The sequence below is a fragment of the Leucoraja erinacea genome, chromosome 28 (assembly GCF_028641065.1).
Source record: "Leucoraja erinacea ecotype New England chromosome 28, Leri_hhj_1, whole genome shotgun sequence".
Lineage (NCBI taxonomy): Eukaryota > Metazoa > Chordata > Chondrichthyes > Rajiformes > Rajidae > Leucoraja > Leucoraja erinaceus.
This window is the reverse complement of record NC_073404.1, coordinates 20,479,868-20,506,797: the sequence shown is the minus strand read 5'-3', so window position 1 is coordinate 20,506,797 and position 26,930 is coordinate 20,479,868. Positions and strand designations below refer to the sequence as shown.

General features: G+C 42.7%; 1 protein-coding gene across 1 annotated transcript in view; it reads left to right on the top strand.

Annotated features, from left to right (window-relative positions):
• Positions 1-844: 844 nt before the first annotated feature.
• vps37d (VPS37D subunit of ESCRT-I) overlaps positions 845-26,930 on the top strand; it is a 44,387-nt gene continuing 18,301 nt past the window's right edge. The window contains exons 1-3 of the mRNA XM_055657975.1: positions 845-1,111; positions 9,518-9,689; positions 22,613-22,695. Of these exons, the coding sequence (XP_055513950.1) occupies positions 1,013-1,111; positions 9,518-9,689; positions 22,613-22,695 (354 nt within the window). The 5' untranslated portion in view covers positions 845-1,012. The remainder of the gene's footprint in view (positions 1,112-9,517; positions 9,690-22,612; positions 22,696-26,930) is intronic.

Here is a 26,930-nt window from a genome sequence, read left to right as displayed (position 1 = left end):
AGAATTAAAGGACATTCCTTTAGGAAGGAAATGGGGAGGAATTTCTTGAATCAGAGGGTGGTGAATCTGTGGAATTCATTGCCACATAAGGCTGTGGCGGCCATCAATGGATATTTTTTTTAATGATAGAGATAGATAGATTCTTGATTAGCACGGGTGTCAGGGGTTATGGGGAGAAGGCAGGAGAATGGGGTCAAGTGAGAAAGATAGATCAGCCATGTTGACGGGTGCCCAATGGCCTAATTCTACTCCTATCACTTATGAACGGAGGGTACATTCAGTGACGCCTACTTCTTCTTTCATGTGGCGTTCACAGCCTAAAGTTGTTGGACAACTTGTTCTATTTGATCTTCCGTTTGTGCAGGTTGAGTTGATTGCATTAGCCGAAACAGGGCGGACCACGTGAAGGTTGCAATCTTCCACCCCAAGTGACGCCCAGTCGCGAAAAGTAAATAGATGCCATCTATTTACCTGCCAGGGATGATGGCGTGGCTTTAACTTTGCCCTACTTGGAGAGGGGAAAGTTTCATCTGTGGTTGCATCTCTGGTTGTGGCTGAGTAGGCCCATGCATGAGAGAGATGTTTCCACTAGTGGGAGAGTCTAGGGTCAGAGGTCCTAGATGTAAGTAGATATAGAATATATAGATATAAGATAACAGATATCTTGATTATAGATAAATATACAGATAACATAGATATAAGATAATATCCGCCTGGTCATCTCCTTGATGGTTTTGTAGCTGTTGCAGGCGCAATGCGAATGTCAGTGACTTGTCAGGGAGCAACATGTTGCACTGCTTGGTGTCTGCCTGTCCTCCTCCCTCCAGCCCGCCGCCTCCGCTGCCCCACCTGCCGGCGGCTCGCAGCCCCGCCTCGCCTCGCCTCGCCTCGCCCCGCCGCACACACTCCGCCCTGCATCGCTGCCCTGTGCATCGGATGCTGCCTTCGGTATGGTCCGCCTCCGTTGTTAACTCCGTGGCGCTCGCCTCTCCCGTGGCCAACCGGCTGCAGCATGTCCCGGGACCGCTTCGGCATCTTCAGCACCCGGCATCTGAAGGATGTGTTGGAGGACGAGGGGAAACTGGCGTCTATGGTTCAGCTGAGTCCGCAGGTAGGGCACTCAGACACCAGGCGCTTTGTAAGAAATCGCAGCGGAGAACCGCGGACCCTGGCTTTGAATCCTCCTCAATTTGATGCACTCTCGCCAACGGCAGGCAGTGTGAGACCATGTGTAATTAACAGATACTTACAGATCAAAGCCACGGATTATCAAGCACCGAGCTTCAAGAGATGCTTGAAAACATATTATGTAGAGAGAGAGAGAGAGAGATAGAGAGAGGGATGGTATTGGGATGCGAATGGAGAAGGGGGTGGTAGTCAGAACAATGCAGCGAGGCTGGGCATCAGCTTGTGAACTCTGGTCTTAGTTTGGAACAAAGAGCGGAGATGACTGCACTGTCTGGTGACATCTACTCTGTTGCTCGCGTTACTCAACAATGAAGATAAAGAAACCCTGGGGGTGGGCCCCGTGTGTGCTGATAGGGGATCCTTTTGGCTCCGTGGACCTCTGCTAACAATCACTATTGTACATAGGTTCCCCAATAAGAACGGCCTCCGGAAGATTGTTACTGGAGCCAGATTTGAGCTATTCCCCTATCCATGGTCTCCAGAGATGCCAATTGACCCGCCGAGTTACTCCAGCGCGTTGTGTCATTTTGTTTTATAAACCAGCATCTGCAGTTCCTTGCGTCTCCCAACAGATTTCCTTATTTGAGTAGGTGTTAAATGAACAGGCTGTTGCTGACTACAAGCTGATTATATAGAAGTCAGCATGCTTCACGTTTCAATACGATCATGGCAGTTCTTCCACCGCAACACAATGTTCATGCCTTATTCTCATACCCCTTTATTCTGCTGATGTCCAGAACCATTTCTTGTACAACCAACAACAGCGATCCATAAAACAACATTCGAAATCTTTTTGTCAACTTTCTATTATAAATTCCCAGCTTGTTTTTAGAATGGAGGCTGCCTCTATAAACTGGCGATGCCTCATTGTACACTCCCCTTGGTTGAAATGTTTTGGAAAAAGGTGCCATTTGTCATATATGAACCAGCACAATGAAATTCTTACTAGCTGCAGCAATATTAGGCACCACAACAAAAACTTCATTATATATTACATTATCAGTTATTTAAAGTAAACTAGACCATGATAGTGCAAACACCAAACTACATAGAGCAACTACATATAGTAGTGCAATGTCCATCATGGTTCGGAGCTGAGGTAAGGTTGTGGTTAGGGTTGTTCAGGGTGCTTCAAGTATCTGATGGTTGATGGGATGAAGCTGTTCTTGAATCTGGAGATAATGGTTCTAAGGGTCCGCTATCCACTTCCCAATGATTACCGTGGAAGGAAGCATAGCCGGTGGTTGGGTTTTTGATATATCAGCTGCCTTCTTGGGACAGCACTTCCTGTAGATGTCATCATTGGTGAGGAGGTCAACACTTATGATGGATTGGGAAATATTCACCACTTTCTGCAGTCTCCTTCATTCTTGAAATTCTAAACCGGCCATGCACTTGTAGAAGTTTGATAGAGTACTCATCGACATGCTGAAGCACCACAAACTTCTGGAAAAGTAGTGGCGTGCGGTGATACGGTTGCTGCCTCACAGCGGCACAGAGCTGGGTTTGATCCTGACTACGGCAGCTGTCTGTACAGAGTTTGCACATTCTCCCCATCACCACGTGGGTTTTCTCCGGCTGCTCCAGTTTCCTTCCAAGTTTCATTTTTACATTTATCGTCACATGCGCCACGCTCCAAAGATGTTCAGGTTTGTAGATTCATTGGCGGTAAAATTGTAAATTGTCCCTAGTGTGTGGGATAGTGCTAGTTTATGGGGATCGCTGGTCGGCATGGACTCGGTGGGCCGAATGGCCTGTATCTCCAAACTAAACTAAAAGTCGAGGCGTCAATGTGCTTTCTCTGTGGTTGCACCAATGTGCTGGGCTCAGAACAGATTATCAGAGTTGTGTAAGCCCGGGAAATTGTAGTTGTAGATTCACTTCACTGCCGTCTCATCAATGAAAAGAATTATAAATGTGAGTGGGATAATTTAGCGCTTTTTTTTTCAAAAAAAGGACAGAACCTGGGTCTGTGAAAGTTCCCCAGTGGAGATAATAATTTAATGTCAAGCAGTGCTGGACAGGTTGGGTGGAACACAAAAGGTTGAGGAGAAATTTTAGGTTTGGGGCCAAGAGAAGTGAAGAGGAACATCATGCTGCCTATGTGGTGCTAAAGTGGAAACATTCACTGAGTCAGAATATACAGCCATTTGGCCCCTGCAACAGGAAATATCATTAAAAGATTGTTCAGCTGAGGAAGGGAGAAAAATGTGGGAATCCTATTGAGACTGCAGGAAAATTAAATGCCTGATACCTATAAATGTAAGCAAAACATAATTTCCATATTGTCAGGTAGGGAAATGTACTATTAGAATAATTAAGGACCGTAAGTAGACTAAACTAAGCAACTGGATAAAGAGAAACAATGGGGGAGTGTAAATATTAACTAAAATACATATCTCAATAAATATCAAAAAGGACTTGAGAAAAGAGTATAGAAAAAGCAATACTAAACCATTTCATTTATGTTGATGCAAGAAACTGCAGATTCTCGAATCTTGAGCAAAACATAAAGTGCTGGAGGAACACAGCGGGTCAGGCAGTGAGAATGCAGGGTGGGAATGTACAAGTGATGTTTCAGGTTGGGACCCTCCTGCAGACTTTCATTGATGTAGCACCTTCACAAAATCTTAATACAATACTTCATACTTATTGGAAGTCGAGATGATGCAGCAGTCATTCTTATTGGTTGGAATATACTATTTAATGGCCTGTGTTTTGTTGCCTTTTGATGGAAGAATATAGCACAAAGGCCCAAAGATACCATCCTGCTCCTCAACGTCTAATCAAACAGACCGAGACATGCAGCTTGACACCTCAATTTAAAGGCCAGTATACCTTCCAGTATAGCCTGAGACAAGAAACAAGCAACTGAGCCCGATGATAGCGAGCAGCGTGGAGAGAGGATGTAACAACTCTAAAACTGCAAGAAATAAAAAAGTTTAAATTATGAAGTAAATATTTTCCAGCAGCCTTCATCACAGCTAGTGCTAATTTGTTATCCAATTTCAGTTGTGTATCTGTATCCAAGAATTATTCAGGCACTGCAGCAGATTTGGTTGATGGGTTGAAGTGCTTAAGACCAATGGATCTCCTGAATAGATTCACCATATAGACAAAGCTGGAGGCGGTGTGGATAGGGGCTGCTGGGTGTGTGGGTTGGGAGGGCCATGTTGAGCTAAACCCCTATTATGAAGAGTGATGAAATTCTGCTTAAATTTAATTCCTGTACAAGCTTTGCATTTAATTTCATGCTGTGCATCTGTGGCCTGTTAGTTTTGATTCAATTATGCTGCCTACTTTGATCTGATTTGCTCATAAAAAACACATTTAAGTAAATCTCTCAGGATTGCAATGGATGAGGAAGACCATTCTGCTCATTACATAATTCATCCACTCTTAACAATTGTACTTCCTCTTGCGTTGCTGCATCTTCTTGCTCGTTAAATGGCCATGCCGTTTACACCTCCAAGGTGTGTCTGAAATAGAAGGTTGAATGTGGAGAGCGAAACAAGTCAATAATCTTTCATTGGAACAAAGAAAAGTGAGAAGACTTAGCCTGTTTTAAGTTGCAGAGAAGGGGGAGAGGTGGGAGAGTGCAAATAGAATCTCTGTGATAGGGAGAGACCAGAAGAGACTGAATTATACAAATGAAAGCGCTGAAGACTGGCTGATGGCATTTGATCAGTCAGGAGGAGATGTAGATAGACAACGCTGAGTGAGGATAGGGGAGTGCAAGATGCCACCTGACGTTGAGTATTTGAAGCACCTCCTATTTCAGATATCCAGCATCTCCTGTTTTTCATCCATCATGTTCTTATCTTGCTCTGTCCTGATGTCCTTTCCGACTGAAAATTGCACTTTGCCTGTCTGGCTGCTCAAATAATCTTTCTGCCCTTAATTGTGTTTTTACTCGAACCAATGGTCATTTGTCTATTTCCACATTTGAATCTGCTCCCCGTGCCATTTTTTTAATATCTTCCATTGCTTTGTAAAATTCTGTCCTCGTGCCCCCTCCCCCGTTTTATCTCATGACTCAGATCCCAGCTCTGGAGATTTCTCTGCACTGCCTCTGTAGCCTGAATACTGAATCGATGACTACAACTGATCACGATGTTCAAAGTATGGTGTGCGAGGAGCATTATACTGTTTGATACTGACCGTCAACTTGCAGTCAGTAAAATCAATGAGCTATTTCATTCTAAATGCTCTAAAATGGTTTTGGATAATTTACACTTAAACTCTACGAAGACTGCTTTCTCTTTCTCATCTAATCTGCATTAACATTTTTCCGCCTGTTTACTAATAACCCCCATGCCAAACAGGTGTGTTGTAGCTGATGTCCTAAACTAGTTTTGGCATGTCGATATGTTTTGTGAACCTAGCCAGCCAGAGAGCTCTCTCTTTATTGGGTGAGAAGTGTGGACTTATGGTGATGGCACTGTCGATGCTCCCTATCTTCGATCAATTGGTTTGAAATTGACAAACAAAGGTCAGCATTCTTCTTCACAACTGAAGCTTAGCTGGAGCAGCCATAAAAACACTACGGTCGAAAGAGCAGGTCAGAGGCTGGGCATCCTGTGATGAAAGGCGCTACTTCCAACACTCAAAGCTTTTTCACCGCCTACAAGGAGCAAGTCAAGAACACGATGGAATGCTCCCCACTAGCCTTGTTGAGTGCAGCCCCAACAACTCTCTAGAAGCCCAACACCATTCAAGACACAGCAGCCTGTTGGATTGGTGAAACCTCAGGCTCCCAAATCATTCATTCCCTCTACCACCAGTACAATGTGGCTGCAGTGCACACAATTTGCAAAATGCATTGTAGTTACTCACTCAGGCTACACTGGTGTTATCTCTCAAACCCATGACCTTTACCACCAAGAGCAGGGGCAACAGGTGCATGAAAACACCACCACCTGCAAGTTCCCCTTCAAGTTGTACACTATCCTTGTTGGGAAGCAGAATGCAATCCATGTCCATTGCTGATTCTGAATCCTAGAATTCTCCACATAAATTTGAGGTATTCCCTTGACCTGAAGGTTGGCAGCCATCTCTAGACTATTTGTAGGTGGTGCTAAATTCAGGCTTTGCCTGGGGCTCTCAGATCCCCAAAGTGTACAAAAAATAAATGAAATATTGCTGCTCAAAATCAGGTTAGATAATGGCAGGAATTGTTGCATTGAGGCCTTCACCTGAATTTTCCTTCTCCTTGTCTAATGGGGTGAGTGGTAGCTGCAGGATCCCTTCTCAAGGGAGGAGAGATGCGAAACAGAAGAAGGAAATTCCACCCTGCGCCCTCAAAAGAAAATGGCCTCCCTCCCTCCGTGTTTGCCATCGCGTGATGTTCATGCTTCAGTGATACAACGTTAGCCTCCTCTCTCTGCCTGTTTGTGTTTGCGGTGAGAAATGATCCATGCAGATCGACAATTAAGAGATTGATTTTTTTTTTTGCTCTGGCTGACAATTTCATAAATAATTAACCAGACAATTAATTGCAATTAACTCGTAGCAGAAGGTAAAGGAAGCCGGCGATATTATAAATGATTTTAGTAACTGCAGAGGACAGTGACCTAAGTGAACCCGTCCCTTCAAAAGATCGGTAACACTCATCTATCATCTGGCCAAAGCATCAATCGCATCTCTAGCAGAAACACTTCTCTCTGCCTTTAGTCTGACTAAGCTCTCTGCCTCGATCCATATCCAGTTTAAGTTGCTTTGTATTTACGGAATCCTTTGCATCTGACCTTCCTTATTTTTAACTTAGCCGATTTTAGCGAATATTCCTTGGAATATAACCCCTTCACTGCAATCGACAATGTATTAATATCAGTTTTATCAGTCTTGTTCCTGATAACATAACTAGCTTGGCACGGTTAATCAGCCATTAATCCGAGCAAAAAAACCCAGCAGGAAATCTGAAATAAAGATGAAAATGTTCCACAGGTCAGTCTGTATCCATGGAGAGAGAAACTGTGTTGGTGTTTCGGCAGAACTGGGAAATGTTAGAAGGAAGACGAGTTTTAGGCCGCAGAAAAAAAGGAGAAAACTGGAAAGATAAAAGTGAACGTCTGCGTTATGATGATGTGCGGAGGATTGAATGGATCAGAAGGTGAAGTTCGCTGAAATGGAGGACTAGGCTGGTGAGGTTGTAAGAAAAGTGGTGGATGGAAGTAGAAGGAGTCAAATGACATTTCATAACATCACAAGAGGAAACAAATTAAATGCAGATGTGGTTGTAAAGATGGTTATTTGTTGAATTCAGTGTTGGCTTTGGAAGGCTCTGATGAGTCCGGTCAATGAGGTGCTATGGTGTAAGCTGTTGAGCTGCAATGAATAGCATAGAGTAGAGGCACTTCTCATCTTCAGAAAGTTTCTTCGGCAAGGTATGTCTTGCCATTTTCCTTCCTGGTTATTAAAAATGTTCATGACAAATATGGTTGCCATAACTGATGTTCAAACTGTTCAGGGCAGGCAACCAGAAGCCCATGGTGTTCTTGGTCACGATCCGGTTGATACATTAGTAGTGGGTTGTCAAATAGGATTCTGCTACATATATTAAATTATTGTATGTTCAATTTTAGACCACAAACCACATTGCCCATTGATTTCATGCAAACTCCATGTAGCCCAATTCCTTAAGTCCCATTTTTCTGCTCTTTCTACATGTATTTTTCCACATGCCTGTCCAATTCACTGTTGAAAGCCATAAATACAATAAGACCGCAAAGTCCAATCCAAAATAATTCTTGGCAGAAAATAAATGTTCTGCTTAGATAGACGCAAAAAGCTGGAGTAACTCTGCGGGACAGGCAGCATCTCGTCGCTTCGAGACCCTTCTTCCAGTCCGAAGAAGAGTCTCGACCCGAAACGTCACCCATTCCTTCTCCCCACAGATGCTGCCTGTCCCATTGAGTTACTCCAGCTTTTTGTGTCTATCTTTGGTTTAAACCAGCATCTGTAGTTCCTTCCTGCACAAATGTTTTTCCTTGAATGCCGCTTCTAAGTTTGAAAGATTATCACTTGTGTTCTGATAGGTCACACAAGGAATATTTCTATTTCACCTGAGAGTACAGGAAATTGTAGAAAGAGCAGGAAGTCGGTCACGTTTGAAATGTGTACTTGTTCAAAAACTGGGTGAGAAAAGTATTCACGTTCAGTACACGTCTCCTCAACGAAAGGGCAGAAAAATTCAAAATATTGTGGAGTACAGAAAGCAATAAATCAGCAGCAAATGGTGGAAAGAGCCATCTTTGCTTTCCATTTTGTCTCTGTATGTGGCCTCCTCTCCGCTTTGTCCTCATTCATCTCTGAATATTTTTGAAGCGTTTTCAGTTTTATTTGAATATGTTTGAATCAGGTGATCACTGACTTGTCGTTAGTTGTATCATGAAATAACTGTCGAAAACCTCAACTGTTGACATTAACCATTTGAACCCTTTAACAACAACCAATAGGCACAGTGTTTAAGAAGGAACTGCAGATGCTGGAAAATCGAAGGTACACAAAAATGCTGGAGAAACTCAGCGGGTGCAGCAGCATCTATGGAGTGAAGGTTCCTTTTTCCTTCGCTCCATAGATGCTGCTGCACCCGCTGAGTTTCTCCAGCATTTTTGTATACCAACCAATAGTCACAAACTGTCATTAACTTTTTTTGTACATGCTGATCCATCCTCCTGCGTATTGGTGTTTGATCATCTACCCTGAGCGCCTCCTTGCCCTGTCCACACTTACAGTTCCCATTGCTTTAGTTCAGCAGCAGAGATTGGTATTTGAACAATGTACCAAAGGTCTTTCTGTGGAATTCTTAAGCTGTGAGAATCTCGGAGATTCATAGAAACTTCGGTGTTAATTTTGCTTTAGTGATTCCTCATGCTTAGCTTTTTTTTTTGGCCACTTTCTTTCTTGGAGACCAGTGAAGTTATTGTTAATAGGGCTTTGCATTCAGTAAAAACACTCAGAACAAATGAACCAGAAAAAATACAGTCAATGGAAGTGGATGGTTAATAGCATTATTGCTCTTTTTACGCTGACTGGTTAGCACGCAACAAAAGCTTTTCACTGTACCTCGGTACACTTGACAATAAACTAAACTCAGTCAAACTCATAGCTAATACAATGATGCAATAGTGTTGAACAAAGCAATGACTTTGAATGAAAAGAATGACATTTTAAAATCCAAGATGTATCCAAATGTGTCACCCAAAACATCAACACTATAGATAACACACAGTGTCAAATGCACAGGAAAAACTACCGTTGGGGAACTACGTTCTCTGAATGACCTGTTAGTGTATCTCCTGGGCTAATGAGTGCGTTTCTTATTCAGTTACAGGCGCTTCAGAAGGAGCGGGAAATAATCCTGGGCAATAACCGGAGGATGGCAGATGCTAATCTCAGCATGCAGCCCTGGCTGGACAACAGCAAGATGCACTTAGCTGACAAATACCAAGAGTTGCAAGAGATGGCAGCAGTTTATAGGGAGAAGCAGAAGAAAGTGGGTAAGCAACTCTCCTTCTGTAATATCTAGGCACAATCATTTGAGCTGCACAGTGGCACAGCGGTAGAGTTGCTGCCTTACAGCGCCGGAGACCCATGTTCGATCCTGACTACGGGTGCTTTTCTGAAAAGAGTTTGTACGTTCTCCCCATGACCTGTGTGGGTTTTCTCTGGGATCTCCGGTTTCCTCCCACACTCCAAAGGCGTATAGGTTTGTAGGTTAATTGGCTTGGTACAATTGTGAATTGTCCCTACTGTGTGTAGGATAGCATAATGCCCCTGTCCCACTTAGGAAACCTGAATGGAAACCTCTGGAGACTTTGCGCCCCACCCAAGGTTTCCGTGCAGTTCCCGGAGGTTGCAGGTGGTTGCCGGAGGTTGCAGGTAGTGGAAGCAGGTAGGGAGACTGACAAAAACCTCCGGGAACCTCCGGGAACCGCACGGAAACCTTGGGTGGGCGCAAAGTCTCCAGAGGTTTCCGTTCAGGTTTCCTAAGTGGGACAGGGGCTTAAGTGTGCGGGGACCGCTGGTTGGCGCAGACTCAATGGACCGAAGGGCCTATAATAATATCTGGTGAAGAATTAAAAGTTCAGATAAGTTGATTTGTACCCCAGTCTACATGTTGGTATCTCCGTAAACCTTTTTGCTGATGCTGGCCATTTTACAATGTGAGTAGCCAAGTGAGATGTTGAGACCATAGTTTCAAGAGCTAGGTACGGTAGTAGTGCAACCGTACAATTATCAGACCAGTAATCCAGAAGCCTAAATTCAAAACCCACCATGCACCTTTGGAAGTTAAATCAATAATCCTGAAAAAATGACAAGCTTGTTCAAAAAAGTTCAAATTCGGAACATCTGAAACAGAAACAGAACAAGCTTGAAACACTCAGCAGGTGATCCAGCATCTGTGGAGACAGAAGAAGAATAAATGTTTCAGCTCAAAGGGCCTTCGTCAGAATTGGGAAGGAGCAAGAACAAGTTAGGTTTCAGTCATAGGGAAAATGGTGGGAGGGACTCATAGAACAAAGGGAATATTTCTGATGAGATGACTAAAAGTGGCAGCTAAGTAACAGTTAAATCAGATTAAGTTTATTTGTCCGTGTCATGTGATGTCAATGGTAAATCTGTGAGTTATGCCCAGTGGGCAAAGAAAAACCCAGACAAATGATAAGCAGAAATGGCCAGTTTTGATTCAGACAGAAAGAAAGAGTGAATTACCAAACGTTAGTGTGTTTAATATTAACTCCTGAAGGCTGCAATCAATCTTAACAACTAATCCCAGTAATGATTACTGCAAAAACTGTCAGATTATTATTCACTCATGTACTTTGAGAGAGGAAACCAGCACCCTTGCCTGTCTAGTCTGTGGGTGATTTCAGACTCAACCAATATAGTTGGCTGTTAAATGTCACAGCAAACCAAGGTTAATAATAATCAAGAACTGTATTAGAATTCACACAGGCAAGTGTGAATTGATTAGAGGAAGTTGCCATGGATTTATTAAAGGTCGTTTGATAGAGGTTTTCGTGAGGTGATGGACAGGATTAATGAGGGAAATGATGTGGTGTAGTATGTGGATGTGGTATACATCCGTGTATTACCATAAAACGTTTAATAATGTGCTGAGTTTTAGGTTTTCTGTTGATTGAAAGCCATGGAATGAAAGTGCAATACCAGTATGGGTATAGAAATAGATAGGAGACAGGATAACCAAGGGACTGGAGATTGGAGGGAAGTGTGCATTGATCTTCCCCAACTATCACCACTAGGGCCACTGCTTTTCTTAATCAATATTAGCTTGGATGCATAGACATTTTTCCAAATCTGCAAACGGGCAAGATTTGGAGCAGTGAATTGTGAGAGGGATTACAGTAGGTGGATATAGATAGGATCATGGAATGGGTGGCAGGAGAGATGAAGATAAATGCAAAACTATTTTTCAATCGGAAGAACAAGGAAAGGCAATATAAACACAAGGGCACTATTCCTAAACCATACAGAAAAGGAGAGATCTGGGCTGTGTGTGTGTGAAATATTGATGGCAACAGGGGATGGAAAGGGAGAGGTTGCATGAGAAAACATCTTTATACATTGAAAAACACATATTTGCTTCTGGGCATTCTAAAGAGAGGTAAATAGTACAAGAGCACAAAGTCATGACCAAATTTGATCAAATATTGTTTTGCACAAAGGTGGAGTATTTTGTCCAGTTCTTGAGGAAGAAAATATGAAGGCTTAAGGTAGCTGCAGAAGAGATGGGCTGGAATGATTCTAGAATTGAATACCTTAGTTACGTGGATAGACTGGAGAAGCTGGAGTTAGAATAGAAGAGATTGAGAGGGGATTTGATAGAAGAATTTAAAATTATGATAGTACTGATCAGAGTAGATAGAAATTGAAGCAGTTGTGATGTGATGTGTTTGGGATCTGGACCGCATTGTCATTGTATATTGTGGAGGCAGGTTGAATCATATGTCAGCTGGATACATGGTTGTAAGGAAAACAAAATGGCAGCTCCACAGAGAGAGGACAAGAGACCATCTAGACAGATTGCTCTCGTATAGAGTCAGCACCGACAATGGCCAAATGGGCCTCCATGCAGTAATCTATCTATGATCCTGAGTAGCACCTCCTGGTATGGGAAATACGATCCGACGCGATATGATAGAATTTTATTTATCCCGGGAGGGAAATGAATCTGCCAACAGTCATAAAACACAAGATTCGTGAAATTAAAGTGACGAGTGGAAAGGATTGAGGAGGAAGGGGAGTCAGTCTATTCCATGGCAGAAGTGGGAGGAGTTGTACAATCTGATAGCCACAGGGAAAAAGGATCTCCGATGGCGTTCTGTACTGCATCTTAGTGGAACCAGTCTGTTGCTGAAGGTACTCCAGGACACCAATGGAGGACACCAATGGAGCATCCACCTGCATCTTCGTCAGTTTGCTTCCTAGAAGTGCAGGCGGGATGGTGTTAAAAGCACTGGAGAAGTAAAAAAAACAGGATTCTCACAGGGCTACCCGGCTTATCCGGGTGAGCAGAGGAACGATGGAGCAGGTGGATGATGGTGTTCTCAACCCCCATCTTTCTTTGGTAAGTGAACTGCAGGGGGTCCAGGTCGGGTTTAACCAGGGGTCGCAGGTGAGTGAGCACCAACCTCTCCAGGAACTTCATGATGAGTGAAGTCAGTGACACCGGTCTGTAGTCATTGGAGGAGCTGGGGCACGTCCTCATTGGTTCAGGAGCCAGGCAGGATGTCTTCCACATCACAGGAACCCTCTCCAGGCTCAGGCTCAGGCTGAAGATATGCTGGAGTACTCCGCACAACTGGCTGGCACAGGCCTCGAGTACCCTAGGGTTGACGCCATCGGGACCCATGGCTTTGCCCGAGGGTAATTCCTTCCTTTGAGGAGACTGTTAAAGTAGTTGCTAATAATTAAAGTAACTGTTGGAAACTGCATAAACACCATTGCAGACATGAATATTTAAACCATACACACACGGCCACATCGGCCTCAGCCTCGCTCTGCCTTGGGCTCTATGTGGGAGGTTGATCAAAATCACAACCATGCAACATAACAAGACCTAGTGAAGGTCAGACACTTACCACCAGCAGAGTCTCCTGTGGGACAGAGGTAATAGCTGTACTGGTAGAGTTATGCAGTAGCACCATTCCTGCTTGAAGTGATTCATTAGTAAGATGCAGTTGTTTAGCACCTTTATGGTGCTAAAACATCATATTGTACATCATCAGAGAATTTTGAAACAAAATGTCACACTACGACACATGAATGTTTTGGCACGTTTCCAACTGTGTCTCAAAGAAGGAAATAGGTTTAGGGAGGATGGGCAGTTACAGAATTGTAGTCCATGATGTTCATTCTCAGCTGAACAGGATCATTTTGTTACAAGTGGCAACCCTACAGGAACAATAGCTGCCCATGTCTGCCCTGCTATTCTACAAGATCAAGGTTAATCTATTGCCTGAGTGTCATTTTCCAGCACTAATTCCATATCCCTAGATGCCCTTAATATCTAAAATCCTACCCTCCTCTTACTTGTTCCTACAGCTACCTTTGGTAGAAAATACTACACATTAATCCCTCTAAGTGAAGACATTTCTTCTCATTTCAGTCCTGAATGGATGCCCTATATTTTGAGCCAGTGACCTCTGATTCTGGAGAAACATCACCCCTATATCTATTCTGTCAAGCCCTCTAATAATTTATTGTTTTAATAAGTTTAATAAGTTCCCATACCTGAAAGACGTAGGTGCTTTCTGCCTGGTATCTCCTCGTAGGACCATCGTCGGTACCAAATATCAAACTGACAACCTTCATTGCAATCCCCTATCATTAGTCATTCTTTGATAGAGAGAGCAGATCTGTACTTTTTATTCCAGGCATGGTCTCGCCAGGGCACTATCTAATCCCCCTGGATCTGGCTCCACTGGTCAAAAAGATGGTTCAAAATCTGATTTTGGCTTCTGCCCTACTTTCCTGCCAGTTCTCCAGATACTTTGACTCATCCTCTAGAAAATCAGTCTCATGAACTTTGATTAAATTACCACTGAGGCAAATGTCCCCCTTCCATAGATAATGTGACCAAAATGAGATTTCTTGCTTTATGTATGATCTCACTAAGGCCTCCAATATTCCAATTCATTTTCACTAAAACATAATTTTATTTTCTTTGCCAGCTGTCGACTGAACATAGATGTTAGCTTTTTGTATTTGTTCAGATCACTCTGAACTACAATGTTCTCTTGTCGTTCTCCTTCAGTAATAAAAAAAAATGAACCCATATTGATAACTTCTTATTTCTCCACAATATGCTCCATCTGCTATGTTCGTGCCCATACACTTATGACAACTGAAAGCAAAATTTGCAGGTGTTGGAAATCTGAAATGAAAATTGAACATTTTGGAAATACTCAGCAGGTTAGGCAGCATCTATGAAGAGAGTTAACGTTTAGAGCCTTTTCTTCAGAACTGGGAGACTTTATAAACAAGATTTCTCCATTTATAAGTCCTTATTGACTCTGCTTAATCATAATAATTTCTCTCAGATGCTTTAGTACAATGTTCCTAGCGTTGGATTCCAACCAAACACATTGTGCAGGACAATCTCAGCAGGTGAGGAAGTATCGGGAGAGGGAATGGATAGACAATGTTTCTGGTTGGGACATTTTCCCATGTCAGAACACTGTTTTCTCCCTCCATTCTTTCTGGAACAACAGTGTTCCATTTGCAACCTTAAAATCTATGACCATTATTCTAAAATCTGGGGATTTCTTGAAGAGCAAAACGTATGCAGCACCGGAGACCTGGGTTTGATCCCGACAATGGGTGCTGTCTTTACGGAGTTTGTACGTTCTCCCCGTGTTTTTTCTCCAAGATCTTCGGTTTCCTCCCACACTCCAAAGATGTACAGGTATGTAGGTTAATTGGTTTGGTGTATGCATAAAATTGTCCCTAGTGTGTGTAGGATAGTGTTAATGCGCAGGGATCACTGGTCGGCGCGGGCTCGGTGGGCCGAACGGCCTGTTTCCACATTGTATCTTGATAAACTAAAACTTATGATGCACTATCTGTGAGCCAAATCTTTCAAGACTCTGTCATCTCTCTCTTGGGTCAAGAAATCTGTAGTGTCTTTGTGAGTTGCATTCCCAATTCTTTAATTATTTTAATTCTGAAGACATAAAATGTACTTAATATCTCTGACGGTTCAATAATCTAAGTAATAGTTATCCTCTTTCTGTTTGTAAAGGACCCATATTTACTTATCTCTTCCTTTTCACATGTCTACACAAATAAACTTTTACTCTCATTCTATTTGCAATGATCTTATCAACATCCTTTGCTGAATTTTAAAATACTCTCAAAGCTCAGACATCATTAATATTCCATTATCAGCCTTTATCTTTAATTTAATTCTATCTGTAACTTCATATAACTTTAGTCAAACTGTTTTACTCATGTTTTTTTTTAATCCTTTATGGTATTGAATATTTGTACCAGGTTACAAATTGTTTATTTAAATGTTTATAATTTATTCTCTTTGTCAAATCTTCTAATGTGATTTGCCAACCTGCATTTGCCAACTTACTCAACATATCTACTTAATTTACTTTGTTAAGTCCATTTTCAGATTATTCCCAAGATCAATATAAAATGTTATCATATTTTCATTTGCATTTCCCCAGAGGTCCTTCCACCACTATTATCAATTAATCAGATTTCATTGTTCCATACAAGATATAAATGAGCCTGATCTTTTGCTCATTCTCCACATACTTGAGAAAAAAAACTTACTGAAGTATTCTGCCTACTTGTCCTCCACATTATCGCTGCAGATCTGAAATGGAACATAAACTCTGGAGGGTACACACGTCAAGCAGCTTCTGTGGGGAGAGGAATATGCATAATATTATGGGTCACTGATCTTTCATTGGCACACGTAATTTTTTATTCAATAAAACTCAATTGAAACTGTGACGACCTTGAGATTCCTTGAACTAACCTAGTTTACCACTGTGTGGAAATCCATGCTAATAAGTAATAACCAAGGTTGTAAAGCCAGGCTTGTTGATCCAGTTTCTAATGTTGAGGAAATAAAATTATATTTTGTAGCACAAAATATAACAAAGAATTGGCATGAATATGAATTGTGCTTGGACTGCCTTGTCCATTTTCCAAATTCTCCAAAAGCAAGGTTTACCTTAATTACCCTCCACTGGTTGCTCTGCAAGTGGTGGGAATAAATACGTTCTTGAACTACTCAATAATACCTTTGATATAATTGCAATGTCTTGTCATTATTATTAAATGGCAATCATGTCAGCCTGGAGTCATTTAAAACTCGTTCTAAGCAAGGAGAACAGGTTTCTCTTCTAATGGATACAACAGCGATTCTATAATTTCATGGTGACTTTGCTGATCATAACTCTTTATTTCTCATATTTTTTAATTGAATTCAAATGCTCAAAATACAACGGCTAAGCTTTTGATTGCCATTCCTGGATTACGGGTCCAGATTTTGTGATTATTCTTCCATTATGTTAGTTATTCAGTCACTGCTAAATAGACTAAGCACAATACTGCTTTCCACCAATCCAATAATATAGCCGCTATTCTATTAGTTTAGGCCATAGAGTGATACAGTGTGGAAACAGGCCCTACGGCTCAACTTGCCCACACCGGCCAACAATGTCCCAGCTACATTAGTCTCACTTGCCTGCACTTGGTCCATATCCTTCCAAACCTGTCCTATCTAACTGTTTCTTAAACAATGGGATAGTCCCAGCATCAACTACCTCCTCTGCAGCTTGTTCTACACACGCACTGTGAAAAAGTTACCCCTTGGATTCCTAAAAAATCTTTTCCCCTTAACCTTGAACCTATGTCCTTTGGTCCTCGATTCCCCTACTCTGTGCATCTACCCGATCTATTCCTCTCATGATTTTGTACACCTCTATAAGATCACTCCTCATCCTCCTGCGCTCCATGGAATAGAGACCCAATTTACTTAACCTTTCCCTATAACTCACACCCTCTAGTCCTGGTAAAATCCTCGTAAATCTTCTCTGAACCCTTTCAAGCTTGACAATATCTTTCCCATAACATGGTGCCCACAATATTCTAAATGCGGTCTTGCCCTGCATGAACACTATATTTCCACTGTGCACAGGACCAAATAGCACAGAAACACGCTTTTCAGACCAACCAGACCATCCCGATCATCAAACATTTATTTTCACTAACCTTACATCAATCCCATCTTTCGATCAACTACCCTCCCCCCCCCCAAAGAAAAAGATTCTACCATTCACCATCATACCTGGGGAATTTACAGCAGCCAATTAACTTTCCAGCGTTAATGTGTTTGGGATGTGAGAGGAAGCCTGAGAACATTTACCTAGTTAAGGGGAGTCAAGAAACAAAGTTTAGGTTTAAGATGAGAGGGGAAATATTTAATAGGAACGTGAGGGGTAACGTCTTCACGCCGAGTGTGGTGGGTATATGGAATGAGGTGTTAGAGGGGGGAGGTGAGGCAGGCACTCTAACAACATTTAAAAGACATTTGGACAGGTACATGGAAAGGAAAAAATTAAAGGGAAACATGACAAACGTCAGCAGGTAGGACTAGTGAAGATGGGGCTTAATGGTCACCCTAGGACAGTTAGGCCAAAGGGGCCTGTTTTCATATTGTATGACTTTCTCTCTTTTTCTTCCTCTCTCTTTCTCTCTCTCTTCTCTCTTTCTCATTCTCTCTCTCTTTCTCTCTCACTCTCTTTCTCTCTCGCTCTCTCTCTTCTCTCTTTCTCCCTTCCTCTCTTTTTCCCTTCCTATTTCGCCCTTCCTCCCTTCCTCTTCCTCCCTTCCTCTCTTCCTCCTTTCCTTCCTTCCTCCCTTCCTCTTCCCCCCACTCTCCCCCACCCCCCCTCCCCTCTCCACCCCCCCTCCCCCCCTCCCTCCCTCCCTCTCCCTCCTCCCTCCCTTCCTCCCTTCCCTCCCCCCTCTCTCCCCTCTCTCCCTCTCTCCCTCCCTCTTTCCCTCCCTGCAAACACATTCCACTCAGACTGCAAACTCCACACAGACAGCATTGGAGGTTAGGACTGAACTTTGTTTATGGGAACAGTGAGGCAGTGACTCTACTGTCTATGCCACTATAACTTCCAATGGGTGTTAATATTATATCTTTTTGGATCCTCTTTTGTGTTCTGTGCAAGTGAAGCCATTGACCATCCAGCAATTAATTAAATGGGCTGGCCTAAAATCAAGAGCCACATTCTGAACAAGGCCAAGGACTGACTAACTCCATATGGTTACGCTGGAGTCAAGGGGGGAAATGCTGGCACTGTGCTGGCACCAAGCCCGTGCTGATTTGATTGTTTGGCGTGCAGAGATGATGCAAGCTTGTTGGCGACAGAAGGGGTTACGTGAGGTTTACAGGGGATGCTGTGCAGCAGACGGGTGAGGCCGAAGAAGCAGACGGCAATCGTGGTGGAGCTCATTTCGCGGCCACTTGGTGGGATTTCCCCTGTGCATTGCGGACCAAGTGCACAAGCACATCCTCATTATCTCCCTATTACTGACTCCTGCTCTATCGTTCCTCCCATCTGTTCTGCTCCCAGCTGCAGTCATGCGGCACGTCCAAATACAGTGCATCAGGCTCACAGGCTGTGTACACACACACTGCAGTCTGAAGATAAACTAACATATTATTCTGCAATTTCTTTCCTCCGTTTTGGAAAGGCTGTACTTCTGATGGGTTTAAACATTTCTTGAAATTAAATTACAATCTTTGCCGGTTGCTCTGTGATGACGTGTAGTGACTAAAAAGTTATGTCTGTTTATTGTGGACCGCAGGGAACAGAGAACAAGAATAACATAATAATCACGTTTCAAGGACACGTCACGAGCAGTTGTCCGACCAGAGGAGTGAAAGGAGCAGACAGTGTGAATGTGGATGGAATAGGTGAAGAGGATTTAATATCAGACGATTGAATGGCGCAGCAGCCATGTTAATTCTATTACCTGTTAAACCTTTGGGTGAATGTGTTCCTGTCCTCTGCCTCAGATTTCCTTTGTGTGAGCCTGTCTGTTGGGATCTGGCCATTTGGCATTATGAATAATTTGCATAGATCAGGTTTTAAAAATCTTAAATAATCTTTTTCGTATTGAGGTCTTCTTTTCCGAAGAAAACAATTTGTTTTCTTAATTCCTTGGAGTTTATTTGTACTTTCTGAGATCATTATAATCCTTGTCAAATAACAATGACCTTCCCAGGATTGGGCACCTAGATTGTGCACTCCTGCAAATAGGTTCGAACCACTGTCTTTAGGGGGTGGAAGATTGCAACCTTCACGTGGTCCGCCCTGTTTCGACTAATGCAATCAACTCGACGTGCACAAACGGAAGATCAAATAGAACAAGTTGTGCAACAACTTTAGGCTGTGCACGCCACACGAAAGAAGAAGAACTGTCTTTAGACTTTAGAAATACATTGTGGAAACAGGCCTTTCGGCCCACCGAGTACATACCGACCAGAGATCTCCCCATTCACTAGCACCTACAAATGAGGGATAATTTACAATTTACAGATGCCAATTAACCTGCAAACCTCTATGTCTTTGGAGTGTGGGAGGGCCTGTTTCCACGCTGTATGACTCTGACTCAATGAAACTGGAACATCTAGAGAAGGCCGACACAGTCACAGGTAGAATGTATAAACTTCGTACAGGGAGCACCCCTTGCCAGGTCTCTCTCAGGCAGCAACTCTATAGCTGTGCCACCGTGCCGCGCCCAACAAGCCTCTACAGACCTACCCTCTATTCCCCTTAATGTAACCTGCTACTATAGAATTTGTATATTAATGAATACATGGGAATTTGTTTGTCCTTTGACTAAACTTTGCATATGTAATGGCGGAAGTGCCCAACAATACAATGATTCTGTGGCCTTCTGGTACATTGCCGGGTGTGACAAAGTGGTTTCTGTTTTTCAATAGTTATCAGTTTTATTAGTTAAATCATTTTCAATGCTCTTTGATTGTTCTGATCTCTTCCTCGGTGTTGTCAAACAATTGCCTGCTTCAATTGTTACCTTGTTAATCTGCACCATCATAGAGATGAGGACAGGATGAATGAATGACGGGCGGTTTATTGTCTCTAACTGGGTTCACTGCTCAGACCTTCGTGATGACCTGATGGTTTAACAGTTCATTTACACACAAAAGCTGGCACTAAAATGCTATAGCACATCGGACTTGTCAGTTTATTCAAACATACACCTTGTGAAAAGATTCAAGTGCTTAAGAGCAGCCGATTCACAGCCATTTACTTGTTTGGAAATCTAAAAAAACTGCACACACTGGAAATCTAAAATAAAAACAGAAAATTACAGAAAAGCTCCTCAGGCCAATCAACATTTGTGGGAAAACAGTATTTTAAGCCATGACCCCCTAATCAGACTGAGAAAGAGAAAAACAACACAAAATGCTGGAGTAACTCAGTGGGTCAGACAACATAAGGTCATAAGTGATAGGAGTAGAATTAGGCCATTCGGCCCATCGTCTACTCCACCACTCAATCATGGCTGATCTATCTCTCCCTCCCAACCCCATTCTCCTCCTTCTCCCCATAACCTCTGACATCTGTACTAATGAAGAATCTACCTATCTCTGCCTTAAAAATATCCAGCATCTATGGAGAGCATGCATAGGTAGCATAGGTAACGTTTCGGGTCGGGACCTTTCTTCAGACTGTTTTCCGGAGATGCCGCCTGATTTGCTGAGTTACTCCAGCACTGTGTCCTTTTGTGTAAACCAGCATCTGCAATTCCTTTTTTCTACAAGGAGAGAAACAAGTCAATTGAGTTAGCAGAGAAAGTGGGGGAAGGCAATGGGTGGGAAAAAAAGGGGATTGCTCTGAAAAGGTGAACTAGTAGTCATCAAAGGGTAGTTTACTCCCTTGTGTGATGTGTTGCTCAAGTGAGGCGGTCTGTGTAATGTTGCCGGCTAGAAATGAAAGAGAATGGAAACTAGATGATAAAATGGCCAGTCCTGATACAGTCAGAAAGAGGGAGTTTTCTAAAGTTAGAGAATTTAACATTGAATATTACAGGCTGCAAGTTGCCCAGGCAAAATATGAAGACTTTAATTTTTAGTTTAACTTAGAGATACAGCGTGGAATCAGGCCCTTCGGCCCATCACGTCCAGGCAGACCAGCGATCTCCACACATTTGCACTATCCTACACACACTAGGGACAATTCACAATTATACCAAGCCAATTAGCCTACAAACCTGTACACCTTTGAAGTGCGGGAGGAAAGCAGAGAAAAACCCAGAGAAAACCCACGCAGGGCATGTGGAGAACGTACAGCTCTGTACAGACCAGCACCCGTAATCAGGATCGAACTCGGGTCTCAGAAGCCGTAAGGCAGCAACTCTACCGCTGCACCACCGTTCCTCAAGCTTGTGTTGGGCCTCTTTATAACAGTGCCAAAGTTCAGAGATAGATATGTCGGAGTGCGAGTAGGGTGGTACATTAAAGTGGCAAGCAACTAGAAGCTCCAAAACTGCCCTTTCGCATCTGAAGAAGGATCCTGACCCAAAGCGCCACATATCCATGTTCTCCAGAGGTGCTGCATGACCTGCTGAGTTACTCCAGCACTTTGTGTCTTTCACCTCTTCCCGACCCAGAGACTAAGTAGGTAAGGCAGTAATTCACTTGCACTTCTTCCAATGTAGTTTATGGCATATGATGTTCACATGTGGTGCCTCTACCTTAGAGAAATCAAATGCAGATTGAGGGATCATTTTGTGGATCGCCTGCATTCAGCCACCACTCTCATTCACCATCCTGCCTCCACTCTGACCTCTCTGTCTGAAGCCTCCTGCTCTGTTGTGGATTGGTGCCTATCTCCACTCGAGATCCCTTTGCTGAATCTCACCATCCTCTGTTTTTCCCAACGATTGTCTAATGATTAATTACTAAGTTTGGGGATTTTCAAATGAAAAATTATCTTTGTCATTTTTCACATGTGATGACTCTTGGGCCTTCAAAGTGGAATAAATCCCACTGTGTTAAACTGTAATAGAAAAAGGCACAAAATGCTGGAGTAACGCAGTGGACCAGGCAGCATCTCTGGAGAACAAAATATCCAAAACATCACCTATCCATGTTCTCCAGAGATTCTGCCTGACCCGCTGAGTTACTCCAGCACTTTGTGCCTTTTTTTCTAAACGAGCACCCGCAGTTCCTTGTGTCTCCATGTTAAAATGTAATATTGTTCCCAATTCCGTAAGACAATGGTGGTCTGGAGGATAATGCCAGGGGGTGAGTAAGTGATGCTTCTTTACATGAGGACTGTAATCCCCAGCTGTGGTCCACTGACCCACCTGGTTTCTGTCTCCACAGCTGCTTACCTGGAGAGACACAGCCCTAAGTCTGCACTCAAGCTCCTAGAGAGAGACATGGTCAAAAACGAAGAGGAATCCGAGGTGAGCTCTTAACAAAACTAAAGCCCTCACCACCCCTTTTCTGATAGACTTGGCCCCTATAACACAACCTGCAACCATAAAAATCATAGGGGTTTTTTTGCAGTATCGTATCATAAATATTCAAACAAACATCTTTGTCTATGCTTTGTCATTTTAATTATAATGATGCCTAAATTTTTTTTTAATTTTTCAAGTATGTGCAGAAAATCTCAAATCTGACCCAACCATAATGTTAGAAAGATGTTGAAAGAGAGGGAACCAAGGTTATTATGTAGGTTATTACTATGTAAACAGACCCCCTCAGATAATTGCTGGTTTAAATTACATTCTGTCATGGTTCAATGGTTTCTGTATTATCATGTGTACCAAGGTACAGTGAAATACTTTTGTTGACATTCAGCTCAGAAAGACTTTCATCATACATAAGCATAATCCCCCGGTCAGTACAGAATGTACAGGGCAGCCTACTGTCTAAATGAAAGTGGCACGATTTTGGCGCCATTTTACAGTCCCAGCAGCCGCTGGCCACGAAGGCCCGTTGTAGCTGTCGCCTCCATTCCAGTCGCTCCGCAAACCCTCGCCCCTCTTCTTGCACAGCCCTCTTCAGTCCTTGTTGCCCAAGGGGGGCACCTCCTGCAGCCGACCTGAAGAAGACCCCCCAACCCATACTTCCCGCAGAGCTCTTTATCCAGTGTTCACGGCCGTCTCCCTCCATCCTCCTCTCCGGGCGAGCCAGGCCTGTGGTTGAAATACAGCCCCGGCTCACCGTATTATATCAGGCCAACTGGTCGCCCAATTATAGGAAGGATGTCAACAAAATGGAGAGAGTACAGAGGAGATTTACTAGAATGTTGCCTGGGTTTCAACAACTAAGTTACAGAGATAGGTTGAATAAGTTAGGTCTTTATTCTCTGGAGCGCAGAAGGTTAAGGGGGGACCTGATAGAGGTCTTTAAAATGATGAGAGGGATAGACAGAGTTGATGTGGACAAGCTTTTCCCTTTGAGAATAGGGAAGATTCAAACAAGAGGACATGACTTCAGAATTAAGGGACAGAAGTTTAGGGGTAATATGAGGGGGGAACTTCTTTACGCAGAGAGTGGTGGCGGTGTTGAATGAGCTCCCAGTGGAAGTGGTGGAGGCAGGTTCATTGGTATCATTTAAAAATAAATTGGATAGGCATATGGATGAGAAGGGAATGGAGGGTTATGGTATGAGTGCAGGCAGGTGGGACTAAGGGGAAAAAAAAAATTTGTTCGGCATGGACTTGTAGGGCCGAGATGGCCTGTTTCCATGTTGTAATTGTTATATGGTTATATGGTTAACTGAGTGTGAGCTGCAAAGAGAGCAAATCAAACACATCGGAGATGAAAGTCCTTTAGCCTGGGAATGTTTTTAATTTATTTTCATATTGCTCAACCAAATGGATTAGCATTTTCGAGTCATTTTGATTTTTCTGATACTTCCTGAGACAAAAGGTTGTGAGTTCAAGTTCCACCTCGGATCTGAGCACATAATCTGTGCTGCTACTTCAGTCTGCCAAGCTGGATAAGGTTTTAAATGAGGCCCAGCTGCCTTTTCATTTATACATTAACCAGTTTTATGGTCATTCACAGCAGGATTATTTTCTGGTATCCTGGCCACTTCAGATCAATAACTAGTGACCTATCTTGTTCTCATCAGAGAAATGTTGCTTTTACCCCTGTGACATAAGGGACTGTATTTCAAAGCTGTTATTGTCCTTGTGCTTTGATGTTCATTCACGAGCAGTAGAAAGCAGGAGGATTATCTGGCCACGGCTGTAACGTGAGTTTGGCGATTGCAATGAATCTCCATTTCTCTAAACTTCGATACATTTAATAATTCCTGAATTTAATCGCCCTCTTTGGTGCCTTAAGGGTCACAAGGGACTCTCCTCTACCATTCGATAAGGTCACAGGTGATCTCTTTGTAATAATAAACACATTCCCTTCTACCTGTATAACTTTTCACCTCCTTGTTTTCCAAGAACCTGCCTGTTCAGTTGAAGTGACATAATTCATGACTCTCCAGAAGAAATAAAAATCTACCTCATCTTAAATGGGTGACCCCTTATTTTGTGACAGTGATTTTCAGTTCTAGTTACTCTCGTGAGGACGTATATTCTGTATGTTCTCCCTGTCAAAACCCCAAACTCTCTTGTATGTTTCAATCGTGTCAGCCCTGGCTGTTTTAACTCTGCTGGATTGAAGCCTTCATAGTCTGACCTTTCCTCATTGTCCAGTCAGCCTTCTCTCAACCACTATGGTGGCACGGTGGTGCAGCGGTAGAGTTGCTGCCTTTTAGCGCCAGAGACTCGGGTTTGATCCTGACTACGTGTTGCATGTCTGTGCGGAGTTTGTTCACCCCGTGACCTGCGTGGGTTTGCTCCGGAGCTCTGGTTTCCTCCCACACTCTAAAGACGTACAGGTTTGTATGCTAATTGGCTTGGTGTAATTGTAAATTGTCCCTAGTGTACGTAGGATTGTGTTTTTTGTGCGGGAATCGCTGGTCGGTCGGATTTGGTAGGCCGAAGAGCCTGTTTCCGTGCTATATCTCTAAACTAAACCACTTCTATTTTATTTTAACATCCTTCCTTAAATACAACCAATACTCTACACGTTACTCTAAATGTGGTCTCACCAATGCTCTATATAACTAAACCTTAATCTCCCTGCTTTTGTATTCAAATATCCCAATGCTTCATTTGTTTTTCTAGTACTCGCTGCACCTGCATGCTGACCTTTTGAGATCCGACTGCTTCTCAAACCTCTGCTATCGTTCATCATTTTGATAAGATTCCTTTTTCAAATTTCCGCCTAGACTGGATAATTTTTTTTTTCACATAATACTCCATTTACCAGATCCATTTATGTCCCTTTACTGCTTCTTTATGTTGGCCTCACATCCTACTTTCCCATCTATCCTTGTGTCATCCGTGAATTTAGCAACCAAATCTTTGGCGTTTTATATAAATTGTATAGTGTTGAGACCCCAGCACTGATCTCTGTGGCACACCACTCATTACATCTTCCATCAATAATGATTGATGCCTGCTGTCTGTTTGCTGTTAGCCAGCAACACTCCATCCATGATAATACGTTACCTCCAGCACCAGGAGCTTTTGTTTTTGCACAATAATCTTTGATGTGACACGTTATCAAATGCCCTCTGGAAATTTGAATCTAAACATTCTACTAGGCTCCCTTTTTTTTCATGGCAGAAGTTGCTTCTTCAGAGCATCAATAAACTGGTCAAACAGAATTTCCTCCGCCAAAACCATTTTTGGCTTTGCTTAATTACCTCGGATTGATATAATACATTTAATACTAGCTTCCAACACTTTCCCATTGACAGATGTTCAGCAAACTGTCCTTTACCTCTCTCTCCTTTCTTACTGTAAGTAGGCAGGATGTGAATTAATGTCCTGGTGAATAAGACTCTGGAGATTACTAGCTGTTAATATGTGGTATTGGGAAACTAATCATGATTTGTACCTCTTAAAAGCACAAATGCTCGCACTAATGGCACCAGCTAGCAGCACATAAACACACACAGTGTGTTTTTGAGCATGTTTTTATAGGCAATTAAATTTCACCCCTTTATATTTTAATACATCCCTTGATCGTCAGATTATTATGGATCATTATTTTATTTATTTTTTGCTGGATCATTTGTTTCTTTATTTATTAATGGATCGTACCTGCCTAGTTTGGATTCTTTTTATAAAGATTTGAATGCATGATGTTTCCATTCATTGTTAGTTTTAACCCGACCAGCAATGGTCACCTCCTAACTCTGAGAGTATAAAGAGTTGAATAAAAGTTTTGTGCATTCATATCTATGCCAGAACTCTAGATTGGGTGTCACGTTTTATTCACGATTCCTTTCTGACAGTAAACGGCAGAGTTAGTAGCACAACTTCAAATGTTTCACCCGCAGCTTAAACCCCTGTCCCACGGTACGAGTTCATTCCAAGAGTTCTCCCAAGTTTGCCCTGATTCGAACTCGGAGATTTACGGTAATGGCCACTCGTCGGTACTCGGGGCTCTCGTGGACATTTTTCATCATGTTGAAAAATCTTCACGAGTCTTCCCGTGCTTACCTGCCTTTAGCGAGCCTTCCCGAGTACCTGCCGTTAGTGCTAAGAGACGTCCCCGAGCTCCGACGTACCCGCTATGTTCATTCTCCGTGCTTACCACGAGTTTGATTTTTTTT